The 19,131-nt window shown below is 37.0% G+C and overlaps 1 protein-coding gene across 1 annotated transcript in view; it reads left to right on the forward strand.

Moving 5' to 3' along the window:
- Ddx10 (DEAD-box helicase 10) overlaps positions 1 to 19,131 on the forward strand; it is a 247,246-nt gene that overhangs the window by 217,196 nt on the left and 10,919 nt on the right. Inside the window, exon 17 of the mRNA XM_008829716.3 lies at positions 6,554 to 6,690. Within this exon, the coding sequence (XP_008827938.1) occupies positions 6,554 to 6,690 (137 nt within the window). The remainder of the gene's footprint in view (positions 1 to 6,553; positions 6,691 to 19,131) is intronic.

The following is a 19,131-nucleotide window of genomic DNA, read 5'->3' on the forward strand; positions in this document are numbered from 1 at the left end:
TTATTGAACCTGCATCTCTGGAATAAAGCCTACTTGATCATGTTGAATGGTCTTTTTGATGTGTGTCTGTATGTGGTTTGCAAGTATTTTGTTGAGAATTTTTGCATCTATATTCATTAAGGATATGGGTCTGTAGTTTTCTTTTTTGGTTATGTCTTTACCTGGTTTGTGTATTTGAGTGATGCTGGCTTCATAGAAGCAAGTTGAGAGTTCTCCCTCTGTTTCTATCTTCTTGAAAAATTTAAGTGGTATTGGTTATAGGTCTTCTTTAACTGTCTGGTAGGATTCTGCTGTAAATCCATCTGGGCCTGTGCCTTTTTTAGTTGGGAGGCTTTGTATTACTGTTTCAATTTCCTTATATGTTGTGGGTCTGTTTGAACTGTTGATCTCTTCTTGGTTCAACTTCGAAGGTTCCCAGGATTTCAGATATCCATCCATTTCTTTTAGACTTTCAGATTTAGTAGCATATAGGTTTTTAAAATATTCCCTTATAATATTCTGGGTCTTTTGTGTGTCTGTTGTGATGTTTCCCCTTTCATATCAGATTTTGTTGATTTGGATTTGCTCTTTCTTTCTTTTGGTGAACCGGGCTAAGGGTCTGTCTATCTTGTTTAGCTTTTCAAAGAACTAGCTCTTAGGTTCATTGATTCTTTGTATTGTTCTCTTTATTTTTATTTCACTAGTTTCTGCTCTGATTTTTGTTATTTCTTCCCTTCTGCTGGGTTTGGGTTTCATTTGTTTTTGCCTTTCCAGTGCCTTGAGTTGCAGTGTTAGATCATTTATTTGGACTCTTTCCATTTTTTAATATAGGTGCTTAGAGCTATAAACTTCCCTCTTAGGAGTACTTTTAATGTGTCCCAGAGGTTGTGTTGTGTTGTATTGTCCTTTTCATTGAATTCTAGGAATTTTTTTATATCTTTCTTAATTTCTTCTTTGACCCACTCACTGTTTAGGAGTGTGTTGTTCAATCACCATGAGTTTGTGTAGTGACTAGGGCTTCGTCCAGTGTTGATTTTGAGCTTTATTGCTTTGTGGTCTGATAGAATGTACGAGATTATTTCTGTACTTTTGTATTTGTTGAGGTTTGTTTTGTGGTCCAGTATGTGGTCAGTTTTTAAAAAAGTTCTATGAGCTGCTAAAGAGAAAATATATTCTTTGGTGTTTGAGTGGAATAATTGAAAGATGTCTGTTAGGTCCATTTGATGTATGGTATCATTTAATTCAGACATCTGTTTATTCTTTGTCCAGTTGACCTGTCTAATGGAGACAGTGGGGTATTGAAGTCCCCTACTATTACTGAGTTGTGGTTAATCTGTGTCTTAAAGTCCTGTAGTGTTGTTTTTATGAATTTGGATGTACCAGAATTTGGTGCATGTATGTTAAGGATTGTAATATTTTCTTGGTTAACTGTTCCTTTGATCAGAATGAAGTGACCCTCCTTGTCTCTTCTGATTAGATTAGTTTTACTTTGAAATCTCTCTTGTCAGGTATTAGAATTGCAACCCTTGCTTGTTTCTTAGTGCCATTTGTTTGGAATATTCTTTTCCATCCTTGTACCTTAAGGTAATGCCTGTCCTTGAAGGTGAGATGGGTTTCTTGCAGACAGCAAAGAGATGAATTTTGTTTCTTAATCCTTTCGCTTAGCCTGTGTCTTTTGACTGGGGAGTTTAGTCCATTGATATTTAAGGTTATTATTGCAAGGTTTGTATTGGTTGCCATCATTTTGATTGCTGTTTGTATTCTCTGTGTAATTTTATGTTTCTTAGATTATATCTTTATTTTCTTTCATTGCCCCTAGGGTATAGTCGTTTCTCTCTCTGCTCTCTGTATTGCTTCAAGTATTCTTTGAAGGGTTGTTTTATGGACATATATTCTCTTTGCTGGGTATAATATTCTGGGCTGGCATCTATTGTCGTGTAGAACTGGAAATACCTTGGTCCAGGCTCTTCTGGCTTTCATAGTTTGCATTGATAATTCATCTGTAATTCTGATGGGCTTTCCTTTGTATGTGTATTGTTTTTCTTTTGCTTCTTTCAGTATTCTGTCTTTGTTCTGTACATTTAGTATTTTTTCTGTGCTATGTTGTGGGGAGTTTCTTTTCTGTTCCTGTCTATTTGGTGTTCTGTGTGCTTCCTGTATTTGTATGGGGATGTCTTTCCTTAATTTCGGGAAATTCTCTTCTACAATCCTCTTTTAGATCCGGTCAACACCGTTAATCTGAAATTCTACTCCTCCCTCTGTTCCTATGATCTGTAGATTTCGTCTTTTCATGGTGTCCCACATCTTTCGCATATTCCATTCCTGTGTTTTAAATAATTTTTCCGTACTCTTTTCTTGCGTGGTCCAGTTCTTCAACTTTATCCTCTAGTGTTGATATTCTGTTTTCCACCTCATTCATTCTAGAGGTGAGGCTTTCCCCTGTTGTTTCAAGTTGGCTTATTGAGTTTTGCACTTCCTTCTTCATTTCTGCCTGAATTTTCTTCAACGTTTCTGTTTTGTGAATTCATTCAGAAGTTTATCCCTATCTTCTTTTAGCTCTTTGTTTGTTTGTGTGTTCTTTAAATTCATTGACTTCTTTGATCATGTTTATGATTGATCTTTTAAATTCATTTTCCTGGGTTATCTCTTGGGGGTTCTCCTTGTTAGAACTCTTCTGTAGGAATGATAGTCTTTGGTGGGGACATAGTGTTTTGTCTTTCCATTTTATTATTCTTTTATTCTGGTTTTGGCATGTGAATTTCTTTTGTTGTTTATGATTCTGATATGAGAATTAAGTTGAAGTATGCTTCTGTTTGTATTATCGGGGTGCCTAGATCCTTTCTTCATTGGTTATATAAAGCTGTTGGTACAGGGTTCAGGTTCTCTCAGGTTTAATTTGGAGGGAACTGATGGCTTCAGATCAGCTATTCAGGGGTACCCACAGAAGCCCAATTCAGGTTCCAGTCAGGTACACTCAGGCTTCCTTCACCACGTGGAGGCAGGGTCCAGGCTCTCTCAGGTTGTCCCCTGTGTTCTCAAGCCTATGCCAGAGGGAGGCCAGAGGGGGCCAGAACTCTGTACTCTCTGGAGGTCTGCTGAGCTCGCATCCTACCAAAGCAAGATCTGCCCTGGGGCCTCACAAACTCCCAGGTAGAGGGATGGTATGGTTCAATCAGGCGAAGCTCTCCACCATGTGGAGGAAGGATGTGGGGGCTGTCAGGTTGTCCCCTGGGTTCTCAGGCCCTCTGGTGCAGTCTGCTGAGTTCTGAGCAGCTACCCGGATGGAGGTCTGAACCCACCCTCTCAGGCTGTCTGCTAGGATCTCAGCCTTAGCCTCAGTTTGCTTCATAATTAATGTTAAAAGACAATTTACTTCATAATTAATGTTAACGAGTCACATTAAAATGGTATTAGATGTTAATACAGTTGAATGAAGTGCATGTTCTACTTGAACTGGTGAGAGTGTAGATAGATCTCAAAGCAAAGGAACAACTGGCAATTAGGTAACTCCTCAGAATCCAGTAGAGAACTCTAAATATTTGGCTAACTGCCACATTTACAGACTCAGGAGAGACCCTTAGAGAATCCTTAAAAAGCACTGTTTAAAAGTCTGAGAACAAAACAGATGATGCATCTCCATATCATGGATTAGTTTGCATTTGAATCTGGGCTATGTAAATGTCTATTAGAATATGAACTCAACAATCCTTAGAAAATGGGACAGACTCTAGTGTTTGTATAGTATCACAGTGCCACATGTCTATAAAAAGAAGAGACATTGTAGATAGCATGATGTATAAGCTGTACCTAAGACAAAGATAGTTTGTTAGAAATTGCCTCTTAGCCCAGATTGATAGTTCGCAGACTTCAGCTATATCAAGAAATAAAGAAAATTGTGTTGAAGATATTAAAGGAAAATAGGGTACTGATGTGTAACAGGTAATTTCATCAGAACAATGAGGAGTTTATGAAAAAATAAGAAAGAAAAGAAAAAAATTTTAAATACCAGGACATCCTAGAAATAAAAAGCGTAATTACTGACCTAAATTTGCTAGATGGCTTCAAAAACAATGGCAGGAGAAAATAATAGGAAACTTGAAGAGTCAGTCCAAGTAGGTCTGTTCAAATACCTGAAAGAAAAATGATTGAGGGAAAAGGAACAGAACCTGTGAGACTGAGTCCAGGTGCACACAGTCCTATTCATCCAGGTAAAGTGGCATAAAAATGTTTGAAGAATATTTACTGAAAACTTAGCAAATTTAGTGAATAAATTAATTTATAGATCTAATAAAATTATGGAAGCCCCAAAAATATTACAAAGAACCATGTCTAAATGTTTCATGGCCCAACTATGAAGATAAACAGATTTTTTAAAAGTAATCAGAGGAAAACACTTCAAGGAAAACAACTGACAATATTTGTACTGGTGTTCATCGATACGATATTTTGTTTATAATGGTTGAAGCTTCCCAGTACGTACAAGGCTTTTAAAATGAATTCAGAACTTACAAGAATGACTTAAAAAAAAAAAAAAAGATCATGTAATATAAGGAAATGTGCTAATATCTGGAAATCCACATGAGGAGAATGTATATCCTGCTTCTCCCTAGACTTTTCGAAGTAACCAATGCTTGGTCTGATGATAGATCCATTCAAAGTACAAAGTGAGGCAATAGATTTTAATGTAGAAGTATAAAACGTCCATTGTGTGCTTTTAGACCACATGCTGCATTTACTTGTTAAGAAACTTTTTTAACGGATGGGGATTTGTTAGGGCATTAAAAAAGAATAACTGCAGTAATCTGAAAAGGGCTAGAAAGTAACTCTTCCCTATCCCAATGACCTGTCTGTGGGAGGCCAGATTTTCTTTTTACACTTCAGATACAGAAACATATTACAGCAGATTGACCTGTAGAGCATGTATAAGGATTCAGCTGTTCTTTTAAAAAGTCGGCCTTTAGTGACATGCAAAAGTATAAGACAATGTTTTTTGGGCTGTAAAAAATACAGCATTTTGTAAAAATATGTTTTAACACATAGTGAGTTTATGACTCAATAAATAACTTAATTTCTAATATAGCATGCTAGTGTAGATTTTTTTCACATTAACAAGAGCTCTTTGGAATCCTCATTTCTTTTTTAAGTATAAAGATGTTCTGAGACCAAAAGCTTTGAGAACTTAGAGTTTGCTCTGGCCCCATCTTCAGACAGCCTATTCCTTTGAGAGCAGCAGACTGGAAAGTTGTAAATATCTTGTAGCTCAGTAGATTAGTGTTCATGAGTATATGATGACATGTTTTATCGATGCCTTTATTTTACAGTAAGTAATAATTGTCAGCCATAGTTGTGCTGCCTGTTGCTTCTTAGGGTGATTTTCAGTCCTTCCCTTCTGGTGGTTGTTCCAGACCTTTTATTGTTACCAGGGACCTTTCTCAAGAACATGTTAGGGACTTCTACCTTGGTAACTAATCCATACTTTATTTATTCCTTCCTCATTTTGTTATGCTTAAGAATTATCGAGAGAGCCATTCAAAATTGTAAGGAGAACTTTTGCACACACTTTACAGTTGTTTATTATGCTGTTCTGAATTGTGATTTTTATTTCTGGGAGGCCATTGATTACTTGAATAAAAAATATCATTGAGGTTTGTCATACCTTGTCTGAAGAAGAATGATAAAAGATAGTAACAGAGAGAAATTTACCCAAACTTTGAAATTATGGTACCATTTATGATCTTTTGTTGAATTCGTGTAGTAGCATTTGAGTTCATCTACCAGGTAGCAAAACTAATCTTCCAGAAATAAATTTGGTACAAATAATGTTCATAACATGAATGCATACTAAGTTTACTATTGTATTACTTGGTTCTTTGACAAAAGTAAATGAGAGAGAGAGAGAGAGAGAGAGAGAGAGAGAGAGAGAGAGAGAGAGAGAGAGTGACATCCTCTCACCATCTATTCTCCTTACATGAAGCTAGACAGAACCCTACTTCTTCCATACACACCTTCCCACATGGTACTACTCTTCCCATTTTCCACCCCCCTCTTTTCCCATGCTTTGTGACTTTGTTCCTGTTTTTAAATTTAGATGATTCTTTTTCTATAAAGAAGGTTTTCCATGTCTAATTACATTTTAAAGTTTAGACATTTGTAGTCATAAAAATGAGATAAATGTTACTATATTCTTATTTCCAGTCTTTGCTGTGTTAAACTATTATTTTGATAGTTTTGAAACGTGTGTTTGGGAGCAGGAGGGATAAAATAACTATTTTATTTCTTTGATAATTGAGTTACATGGAAATAATAAAACTCAGTTTCCCCCTATCTTGAATGAAAGGAATTCAGCAGAGATTTATTTTCTGGCTGATAATTTTACTGTATTTTGAAATGTTACATATTTCTTTGTCTTTGAAAATGTTGACATTCTTAAAGTCTTGTATAGAGGCTTCACTGTTAAAAAAAAAAGTCTTTTATTTTGAGAATGTCAGATGCATATCCTATTTGTGTCTGTAAAAAAAACTTGATTATTCATCAGCTGACTTCTTATATCATGATTTTCCTTGTATTTTCTTAGGTCAAAGAGGAAGAGGAAGCCTTTCTGGATTGGAGTGATGAAGATGATGATGGCTTTGATCCAAGCACACTTCCAGATCCTGATAAGTACAGAAGCTCTGAGGAATCTGAGAGTGAAGATCCACAGAATAAGATGAGGTGTGTTACTACCTGGACTCATTAATTACATACTTTACATGTGCAAGTCACCTTTTAAGGAATCCAAAGATATTACTAAAAACACTTTCAAAAGTTATTTTTTAACCTTTAATATCCTGTAAAATCTTATTACTGCTTGTCAATTTTTTGCCTGTTGGTCATTCTGCAAATATCTCATGTTCTTCTGATCATTTGAAGAACTTTCATTAACATCATTTCTATAATCCCTTGTATCAGGTATAATATATGAATTCTCTTTCCTCTTTTTCCTCCTCCTCTTTATTTTGGGTGCTGCAGTATACCTGTAATCCAACATTTGGGAGGCTGAGACAGCAGGATCACTATAAGCTCAAGGCCATCCTGGGCTAGACAGTTTCAAGATAGCCTGGGCTATGTAGTGAGATATTGTCTCAAAAACCAAAACCAAGGCAGGTGAGATGGCTTAGTTAGTACTTAAAACCAAACCTGAAGACCTGAGTTCAATCCTTGGGACCTAAATGCTGGAAAGAGAAAACTGACTGCAGTAAGTGGTTATCTTGACTCTTTACTTTTAGTTTATTAAGTATATAGCAAGTCAAAATAAAAGAATAAATAGCAAGAGATAGATACATAGAAGATCGGATGATAGAGATGATAGATTAGATAGATGATTGATTGATAGATAGATAGATAGATAGATAGATGTAGCAAACAAAAGTAAAAGCAGCAACTAGCAGATAGAAGCAGTTGATAGATAGCAAAACATCATCAAATCAGGGACTCAAAACATTCAGTATGATAGATTGATAGATAGATAGATAGATAGATAGATAGATAGATAGATAGATAGATAGATAGCAAAACATCATCAAATCAGGGCCTCAAAACATCCAGTATAAATGGATTGGGAAGCTCCCTTGAGGCAGCCAGCTGGAGTTCTTGATAGAGAAGAGTGACCCCTCTGGGGGGACTTCCAAGTGATATTTGTTCCAAGAATAAATAGCAACAGATTGAGGTAGCATCATCAAATCTGGTGCCAACAACCTCCAGCAGAAAATAGCTGAGGAAGTTGAAGCAGTCCGCTGGAGTTCCTGATTGAGCTTTCTTTCCATGGCTGAGCTTTCTGTGGATGGACTTCCAGGGCTTCTCTTTCCCACTAAAGGCATTTTTTCAAATTATGGGGTAGACAGTAGTAACCTTTGTTGGAAATAGTTCACCTTCTTGCTGTTCTCAAGAGCACATTGTTTTTACTCAGGCTTTTTTGCTGTTCTCTTCCTTTCCTGTCATAGAGTGGGGAGGGGCAGCCCATACCCAGACATGCGGGACAACTGACATAAACTTACTTGGGTCTGAAGTGGGGGATCCAAACATGCTTCCAGAGGCAGCTTCTCAATGAGTTCAAATAGCACATGACAGTTACCAATATAATATATACATTACAGACCTCCACAGGTGAGCAATGGCATACATACATCCCTAATATAAATAAATAATGTAATTTTTTAAGGTCTTTGAATTTTAAAAGGGGAAGTTATAATTTAAAACCTGTTTATTTGTCTATTCTCTATATGCCACTATGCCAAAATTAAGTGAAATGTAGTAAATTGACTTAGTAAATGTGGCTTATTCAGCAGGTTTTTTTTTTTCTTTCTTTCTTCAAAAGCTCTGCATATTAAATCATATTATGACTGTGGGACTGGAGAGATGGTTCACAGGTTAAAAGCACTTACTGGCTGTTCTTTCAGAGGACCTGAGTTCAGTTCCTAGCCACCCACATGGTAGCTAACAACTATCTGAAACTCCAGTTTCAGGGTGTATTAGTCACTTTTCTGTTGCTGTGATAGAAACACTGACCTAAGCAATTTATAGAAGGAAGAATTTATTTGAGCTTATGGTTCCAGGGGAATTACAGTCCGTCATGGCAGGGAGGCATGGTGGCTGCATGTGGCTGGAGCAGGAGCAGCAGAAGCTAAGCTCTCATATCATCACACAGGCACAGGAAGCAAGAGAGCAACTGGAGATCTGGCAAGGCTTAAGAATTCTCTAAGCCCACCCCCAGTGACGTGCTTCCTCCAGGATAGCCACACCTTCTAAAACCTCCCAATACAGCACCATCATCTGGGGACAAAATATCCAAATACTTGGAGCCTATGGGGGACATTTTCATTCAAACCATCACATGCAGGATCCAACACCTTCCATGGGCTTTGCACACATGGGTACATACATACAGGCCAAACACTCATAGACATGATGATAGATAGATAGATAGATAGATAGATAGATAGATAGATAGATAGATAGATAGAGTCAGTCAGCCAGTCAGTCAGTCAGTCATAATGGTTGTATAGATTTTTAAAAGTTGAAAATGTTTAAACTTCATGGACTTCTAAACCACAGAGCAAAGGTTAGATAGTAGTGACAAAGTTAATATTCTTGAAGGGAAGATAGAAATTGGTAGGACCTCTCATTGGTCGGACCTCTCAGGTACTATCCCATAGAGTTTAGAGTGAGAGAAATGTGCATAGAGAGCTATAATTTATTTTTAAACAAGAACAGGATTATGAAGAGACCTCAAAAGCTTATCCTGTTGGAAAGACAGTGCTCTAGGGGAAGATACTGAGTAATAGTCTTCATTCAAACTGTGTATTTGGTAATGGGGGAAATTCCCTTATTCAAACTGTAGTGATGCCAGAAACTTTAAGAACTTGCTGTTGGGCAATTGGTAGTAAATATGTTGGGCTAGCTTTATAGTATTTTCAGATGTTAAGTAGCGTATAAACCTCACTAGTGTAAACACCATGAGTGAGTAATTTTATTAAGATTTATAAAAATACATAAATGTTTGTGCCATTAGAGTTAAGTGATTTAGGTTCAGGCCATATTCGTAATATTTAGAAGTGGCCTCTAAAAGTAAATATACATACTCTGCTTCAGAGAGTTCTTTGGTGCTCAAGTTGGAGACTAGATGAACTGAGTGGTGCAATTTGCTGCCCTAATGGTCTTCTGAAAGCCTCCCTCTTACAGAGTGGTTGATGGGATCTCTATTTTGATTGATTTGATATGACTTAGAACATGTTTCTGTGTAATTGGACTATGGAAGAACATCATTGGCTCTTGTAGTTTATTCTGCAGCAATATTTTGTAGCCATTGCCAGGATGTCTGCTAGTAATCCCTCTGCATCTGATTCATATGAACTTTTTCCCCAAGTTTGTTTTTGTTACCGCAAAAGGCACTGTGGGTTAAAAATAATTTTATTAGTATTTTTAAAAATATGTAAATGTTTGTGCTTTTAGAGTTAAGTGATGTAGATCCGGTTTCTGAGTCATCCTTCAAATAGACATTCTATTCATATTTCTATCATTGTTACCTTCATAGTGGCATTTCCTACTATAGCTAATGTATTCTCCTCTAATAGCCTCATCTTTTATCCTCTTACTTAGTCGGCAAATGTTTCTTAGCTAGCAAGTCCATCTTTCCATGTTTCTTTATATGAACTCATGTAGCTCCAGCTTCTGTTCCCACTCCCAGTACTAATGCCATAGACACTAAGGAGGTCCTTAAATAGTCAAATTATTAATTGACAGTGGAAGTATAAGAGTCTATGTGATTGGTCCTAAGGGTTTGAATAAAGTAAAAAACAACAGAATATATATGATTAGCAGAAGCCAGGAGCATATAGTGTAATGTTATGAACAAGGAGGTAGGGTACCTTGAGAGGTGCTAAAGCATTTTAATGTAAGATGGCAGTTCAAATGAAAGATAGTTAAGTATTGCATGAAAATTAAGATACTTTAATTTCAGGGACAGCTAGTGAACTCTGCATTGGCAAATTAAAATTGATCAACTTATCTCAAGGTAAGAAATATTGTTTGTTGAAGAGAGTAACAACACGGTTTTATTGCTAATAGGAGGATTTCATTCCTGTTTAATTTTTTTGTGTGAACACAGGTGATGTAGTCTAGCTCTCTCTTCTTACAGATGAACCAAAGCCTTAAGAGATGAAATAATTAATGCCTATGATCACAGAAAATTACTATAAATTAAACTGATTCTGTAGTTCTAGTACTCCAGTCATGTTACATACAATTGCTGTGACCCTAGGAGAGCTGGGTCAAAAAAATACCTGAAGCCAGGCGTGGTGGCAAACGCCTTTAATCCCAGCACTTGGAGGCAGAGGCAGGTGGATCTTTGTGAGTTCAAGGCCAGCCTGGTCTACATAGTGAGTTCCAGGACAGCTGGGGCTACAGGGAGACCCTGTTTCAAAAAGACCAAAAAACCCCCCAAAATACCTGAACACAAATTTGATGAATTAATTTGACTGAAGCCACATGACCAGATCCACATATTAACTATAGGGTAGAGTTAACTTCCTTTAGGATTATTGAGATTCTGGTCCAGGTAATGCTGTGTTTGGACCAGTGGAGGGCTACAGGCTTCTAACATCATCCCTAGCCACCAATAACAGCAGATTCCCCTCGTCCCCACCCTTTGAGCTGAGATAACCAAAAATATCTTTAGATACTGCCCCTTGAGGGTTGAGGGGGAATTTCCCATGGTTCAAACCACTGGACTAGGCTGACTGGTAGATGCATACCACTGGTGTTTCATATCCCCTGCCTCTAATGCAGGGTACTTACACACCTTTTCAAGTAGCCCAAGCAGTGTTTCTCAGTATATTCTCTATCAATCAAGTGGGACTGCTATATAAGGTAAACACTATTTATTATTCCTAGATCAAGAGGCAGGGTTTAGGGTAAGATACATATATATGTCTTAGATAAAGTATTCAGAAGGCTAAATATAATAGAATCTTAACAGTAGTAATTGTTGCAGCTACTACTGTTTAACAGTATAGGCACAGGTTTCTTGTACTGTTCCAATTAGGTTACATCTTTTCTGTGCCAGTCATAGACATGCTGATTTCCTAAGGTTTTGTAATGCTGGATTTTGAGAGTTTTCATGGCATGTTTGTAGGTTATTTGCTGCACTTTTTCTGGCCTCCACTCAGTATCAACAATTCCCACTTTGGTCTTGGTTATTACGACTCTCACAGATATATATTAGTTGTAGACTTAGTGTTTCCAAAGATGAATTCATTCTTATAGGACTATATATAGCAATTAGAAAGTAGATGTTTGTCTTGTGCTAACTATACGAACTAGTTTCATTTGAAGTTTCTTTCATTTTGTTGATACTTAGAAATATTCAGTATAACACTTTTGTCTCTCTGCATGAAATGATACTTTGTCAGTAGGAAATAGGCAGTGAGTGAGCCAGATTTAGTGGAGAATGACTGAATCTGAGATTACTAGTTCCTCTTCAGGGGGGTCTGACAAGGTTTTAAAAAGTTCCCACTTCTGTCCTCCTCAGCTCTGTGTACAATTGCAGTAGAATTTAAGCCACCCCCTCTGTGGAATTAATGGAATTGCTATCTCTAACTGAGGGATTCTAATGTACAGCATTCAACCCCTTTAAGTTAGCATGGCAAAGGACAGAGACAACAGAGGACAAAGCTCTTGATTGGTATGGTCCAGGTGACAGTGAAAATATGTGATCTTGTTCATTTTAAGGATCATACATGGGAGGGTTGGAAAGGGAAGAGGAGTGGAGACGATGTAAATACAGTGTACTCACGTGTAAAATTCTTCTTAAAAAAAAATCAAAAGCCCAGTTTATCCTCGTAGAGACTGCTGAAATGGGAGCTAGGGGATAGGTAATATACTCAGAGTATAGAAGGAATTAGGGCTAGGTGGACTAAAGTCCATCTGAAGCCCCATGCTTAGTGTGTTCTTTTTCACAGCAGATAGACAGAAAGTCTTGTTTTTTTCTCTGATTCTTTCCTCATTTTCTTCCATCTCAAAATCATTCCAGGATCTGTTCTCTCTGGCTTTCCCTCTTTCCTCTTTCCTCTTTGAATGGACCTGTGGAATTAGTATTGGTAGAAGTTATAGGTCGTAGGATTTGTTTTCATTGTCATTACTAAAACAGAGTGAAAACAATTTCGCGTGAAGCTCAGGTCTTTGTTTTGGTTGACTTTGACATAATTTATCAGTCTGCCAAGAAGGACACAGTATCATTTGCTGTCATTTCCACTATGTTTTGAACCTTGTTTGCCTTTTAGCTGATTTTCACTTTTATTACTGCCTTTGGGCTTATAAAAGATTTTCATTTCAAATAGTCCATATAATGTAATTTTAAACATTTTCTATATGTTATGGTAAGAATGGTCTACATTATTTAAATTACATTCTACTAGAATTTAAGCCATCCCCTCTGTGGAATTAATGGAATTGCTATCTCTAACCAGAGGGATTCTAATGTACAGAGATTCCAGAGGGATTCTAATATATAGCATTCAACCCCTTTAAGATAGCATGGCGAAGGAGACAACAGAGGACAAAGCTCTTGATTGGTGTGGTTCAGGTGACAATGAAAATATGTGACCTTGAACTTCTAAGAATTGAAAACACACGATGTTTGTCTCTTAAATGGAGGTCATATTGCTCCTTCCGTTCTTCTAAGTACGACTCAGTGCCTGTCATGTGCCAGCCATAGCGAATGCAGGTATAGAACATGAAACAATACCTTTCCTCCTTTCACAGAGCTTTTATTTCAGCAGGGTTTACAAAGAGCTCAGTACATAGAATTGAAACAGTGTGATGTGATGGGCGAGTGTGGTGTTTTATGTGCCTGGAGATACGGCAGGGAGGGAAAAGGCATGGAGAGCACAGCAGCGATGGGCCTCATTTGGTCTGGTAGGTCAGGAGGAACTTCCTGAGGACAGTACACCTAAGCTACACCTGAAGTCTGAACCAAACAGAGTGGGTTAACAGTTGTCTTTTTATTAAAGGACATAACATTTGAAGTAAGACAAAAGTACCTTTAACCATAGTATAATTAATCTCTTCTTTTGGAAATACTGTTTCTTTTAGCTGTATCTCACAAGCTAAGAGACTTGGCTATGAACATCTAATATAGTAATTTTTGTATATATAGTAGCTTTCATTCATCTTTGGTTCATGACTGTATTCCTATGAATTGCAGATGATGTGAAAATTTGCAAAGTATTAAATATTTAAGATTAAAAAGAAACAGCTGGATGTTTCAGATATTCATTACCCACTAAGATTGAATTTTTAATATTTATAACTTTAAAAAAAAAGAAAAAGATTAGATTCTTACTATCCCATATCAATCTCTTTTTTGTTTTGTTTTGTTTTTTGGTCTTTTTGAGACAAGGTCTCCTTGTAACCCCAGCTGTCCTGGAACTTACTATGTAGACCAGGCTGGCCTTGAACTCACAGAGATCCACCTGCCTCTGCCACCCAAGTGCAGGGATTAAAGGTATGAACCACCATGCCTGGCTCCATAGCAATCTTTTATTTGTAGACTACAGCCTCTATTTATGGAAGGCTCCTTTATAAGGAATTGTCAAGCTTAGGTAGAGTGCTTGCTTAACATGTATAAAGCCCTGGGTTCATTCTCCAGCACTGCAGAAAAAGGAGAGAAAAAAGTGCCACAGGATTTGTTGTATAGAATTTTGGGCTGATTGTTCTAGGTAGCATAAGTCCAGTTACATTTATAACTTGTACTAAGTTTATTGTTATAATTTAAACATAATTTTCTCTAGGTAACGTCTATGTGGATTGATACCTTAACCTATACTGAGTAAACTGGTAATTACCTGTTCTTACCTATTCTTACTTCTCATCAGTAGATTGGTCAAGTTTTGAGTGTGTGTGTGAATTATTTTGTTTTTTTAAAACATCGGTTCCATACTGGCTTTGTCTTTGAGTAAATTTGATTGTCTTTGTAAAACTCTGTAGGTGAGCTGCTTTAATTTCTCTGGTTTCTCTTAATATTGAGTTCTGTGGCATCTCTTTAGTCAGTTTTGCCCAGCAACTACTATTTCAAGATTTATGGTCAGCTTCATAACATTTGGAACATTTTTCACTTGAAAAATAAGTATATATGTATCAAAGATTAATTTCTATGGAAGAATAAATGACATACACCATTTTCACACACACCCTGCACATATGTTTGCATGTATATGTTTGTGTCTATTTTAAGAAACTACCAACTACAGTTTCCACTTACCAGAAACTGTGCTTGCTGGAGAATCTCATGTGAGTGGCAGATATAGAAGGAAGTCAAGTCAGCTTAATAATATAAATAATATATTGGCTTAATTTAAGCTTGCCAGTCTTTCATTTTATGTCTTTTTGTCTGTGAAACATTTGGAAGCGAGTATTTGGAGAAACTTGAAAGGCAGGAAAAGGACCTTTTAGGGACTTTTAGGGACTTTTAGGGAATGGTCGTTATACTTTGAGAAAAGAGAATGATAGTTTTTGAGGTGGAAGGTAGAATGAGGAGGCACTAGTATGAGAAATTGAAGGATTATGAAACTGCCCTCTTGACCTTTTATTCTCAGTTTTTAGCTGTGCTTCTGCTCTATCGTTTAGTCACTCAGTCATCACTTTATGTGGAAGGCATTCAGATTTGATGACTACATACCACACACCCTCTCACTTTGTTATTCCTAAATTCCTTATAGTCCTTACCTTTTAGAAGTTTAGAGTGTGTCCATGCTTACATTTTTTATTCTTATTGTTTGGTTTTATCAGTTTAAGTAATTGTTGAAGTAGCAACTTTGGTGAAGAGCTCAGTACATAGAATTCTGAAGTTATTTCTCTCTGAAGTTATTCTCTTCTGAAGTTATTTGAAGGACTAATGATTAATATTAAACTGTAAGATTTAGTTTTGCTAAATAACTAGAACACTGGGAACATGCTTCGGTAGATGATCATCTTTGATACTGGAAACGAATCAGTGAATGTAGTTTGAGAGGGAAGCTGATGTGTTTCTGGGGAGCATAACTGTTCTACATTTAAATTAGTAGCAACACAAATTTTTAGCTTAAACATAAATAGCATCTAAATTTTTTAATTGAATTTTTGTATATTTCATGGTGTCTAAATTTTTTGACATGGGAAAATTATGTATGTTCAGTATCTGCAGACTGGATTGTTTTTAACCTCAACTCTGCATATAAGTGTTAGGGAAATCTCAAATATCTAGGAATGGCATGCAAAACAATAGGGTAGGTATGCATGTAACATAGATGTTTCCATATATCTGTCTGGAAAAGGGACCCAAGGGACCCTGGATTTTCTCCAAATTTCCGAATTACTTATGAACAACAACAAACAATAGCAAGAGGACTTTTGCCAGTTTCAAATGGTGTGTGCATGTTTGATGAAAGGAACTGTATACAAGAGCAGTGGCAAGATGTGCAGTTTCTGACTTCTTGTCACCATCCTCAACCTTTTCTAATTACTGGAATTCTGATCTAAGAGGGCTTTTTTCCCTCACCTTTTGCAGTTGTTTGTAATAAGCTGCTGTTCAATTTTTTCTTGACTAATTTTTTTACAAATCTTTTTAGTTCTGAGTAGAAAAGAGATGCTAAGAATGTGCTGTGTTCTCACTACTGGTTCTATATGTTTTAGCCTACACCATAAGAAGAAAACAACAGATTTTATGGAATGTACTGTAGTAATTAATCTCCATTAGGACTGTTACCATGGTCTTTTAAATTAAAATTTTTGAGGAGAAACGTTTCTGGCACAACTTAACTTGAATACTAACGTGCCAATACTTAAGGATAGGTGAAAATTTTTCTGAGAATTTTTAAAGTGTGTATATGCTGATTTATTATTAGTTTTAAATTATGTAGGAAAACATCCAAATGGCATTTGTTGATTTAATGAAGAGTGTTATACAAATAGAGGCCTGAGGTATACAAACTGGTCCTGAGGTGTGTTCCAGCTGCACCATTTTGGTTTGTTTTTTGACATAGTAGCCCACGCTGGCCTTGAACTCATAATCTTCTGCCACAGCTCCTCAGGTACTGGGAACACTGGCATGTGCTGCCACACTCAGCTCTGAGGATCCTCTTGATTGTCTTACAATCTACAGATTCTCTGTGTCTTTGCACTTTGTAAAAAGCATGGCTCATTTGCCCTGTGGCTTTGACTCCTCACCCAGTTTCCAAACTCTCTCTCCCCTTATCTTGCCTGGTAAGGAGTACTGCCATTTCCCCAAGCGCTCAATCCAGAAAGTACCGGCTGCTTCCTGGTGCCTCCCTTTTTTGTTTTTGTTTTTTTAAGTTTCTTTTTCTTAATTTTTAATTGAATTTTTGTGTATTTCATACATAAAATCATCTTTATATCCTCTTCCCCTTTGGTACCCTTCCATAGGGCCCCTCCACCCCACTGGAGCTCATACATTCTGTAATTTGTGTTAAGGTCTATTATGTAAAGTGTTCCCAGATGACCCTCAGTGCAAGTTCATCCACAGGGTAAATTCACACATTTTGAAAAGTATGCTGTTTAATATAAGTAGTCTTTTATTTATGGTTGATACCAATGACTATTTTGTTCTTATTCTTTAAATTTATCATTTTCCCCCCACCCTTTCCAATTTCTGTAGGTGCTGCTTAAAGTACCACGGTAGAATAAAACCTAGGCTCTTCTGATATATGGAAAAATATATCATGGAGTCAGTCTCTCTTTCTTTGCCTTTCTTTATCAGTACATAGGAATTTAAACTCTGATTCTGCAGAATGATCTCAGAAGCATGGAATTTGTGTGCGTGTGTATGTGTAATTATAAAAATAGTTGTGCTAGTAGGATAATATGTGAATTATGTGAGGTTCTGTGAATCCAGAGACTACTGAATGCCTTGCCCACATGCATCACTGTGGATTATTGATGTGTGCACTAAATTATCATAAACTTTATAGCATAAGACATATAAGTTTTATGATGTTAAGTTTATGTTTTAAAAAATAGATTACAGTCCAAGTTGCATTTTAATTTGTTTTACAAGTTGTGGACTAATTACTTCAGCTTTCTTTAGTTTTCAGAGCAGCTAAATGATGAATAAGGATACTTGCAAAATGATTGTGAGGCACTAATGAGAACAAAAAGGAGAAAGGCCAGATATGAGACATAATAGGGTTAAGTAGTATCTAATCAGTTTAATTACTAAAAGTGAAGCTGGTAAGAATTTTTACATCAGTAATGTGTATTAGTTACTTTTCTTTTGCTGTGATAGAAACACTGACCAAAGCAACTTATAGAAGGAAGAGTTTATTTGAGCTTATGGTTCCAAGGGGCAAGAGTCCATGATGGGGAGGCATAGTGGCAGAGGTGGCTGGAGCAGTAGTGGAAGCTAAGCTCTCACATCTTCAAGCAGGCACAGGAAGCAAGAAAGCGATCAGAGATTGGGCAAGGCTTAAGAACTCTCTATGCCTGCCCCCAGTGATGTGTTTCCTTCAACATGGCTACACCTTTTAAGACCTCCCAAAACACCACCAACTGGGGACAAAATGTCCAAATACTTGGAGCCTATGGGGGGACATTCTCATTCAAACCACCACAGTATGTAATTGAGAAGAATATACTGTTTTCTGGAATATCTACTTTTATCATCTTCCTCCTCTGAATCATTTATTAAATGTTCACCATTCAAAATGCCAGGCCCTGTATTCAAAATAGTCTGCAGAAACGTTTTACTGCCTAGGTTGAAATGAGTGATACAGTAAAAGTAATGCCATGTAGCCTATCCTTTAAGCATATGGAGAGAGTCCACACCGCATATCAGAGCATGGGGAATGCCCTTTTCTTTTGGCTCTTCAGCATTCACTATATGCAGGCAGTCAATAAACTGAAAGTTGACTCTATTGTGGGCAGAGAGGAAAATGAGAGACTGGATCTCAAGCCTCATCTAGCTTATACTGGCGGGAGACAGATGGGCCATAAAGAAGTAAGCAGAAAGGTCAGAGCTGGTCCCGAGGCTGAGAGAAATAACTGGTGAAGGCAGAATTGGGAGAGGGGGTTCACTTTAGATGATATAGTTAGGAAAACTTTTAAGCTGAGGTCTGAAGAATTATTGAATGCTGTCTCCAAGCGAAGAATGAATGATTTATCCTGGTTGTCTGAACAATGAATACTTTGGACAGTTACTGCAATTTAAATATGAAACCTAATAGTATAATAATGATCCTACCATTGTGTGTATTCCTGCTAGAGAAGAGTCTCAAGCTACTTTTCTAGCCATTTATGTATCCTGACTGAATGTAGTTTCATGGCAGGTTATAAATATAAGACTCAGTAGCCATTCTAATCCATTGTAGCACCCTGTTAGAAAGAAGCTGCCCAACACAAATCCATGAATATCGGGAAGGGGAGGCAAGATGCTCTGAGGACCCTAAGCAAAGGCTGGCAAATAATTTTTTTATATATATATATCTCCTGCTCGTTACTTATGAGGCAGAATCTCATGTAGAAAAGGCTGGCCTTCAACTTGGACTGTTTTTTTTTTTTTTTTTTTGGGGGGGGGTGTGGGGGGGGGGGTTTTAGATAATAGGCTAGAAAGGCTTTTAAATATTTATT

The sequence above is a fragment of the Nannospalax galili genome, unplaced genomic scaffold, assembly GCF_000622305.1.
Source record: "Nannospalax galili isolate Female #2095 unplaced genomic scaffold, S.galili_v1.0 scaffold854, whole genome shotgun sequence".
In the NCBI taxonomy this organism is placed as follows: domain Eukaryota; kingdom Metazoa; phylum Chordata; class Mammalia; order Rodentia; family Spalacidae; genus Nannospalax; species Nannospalax galili.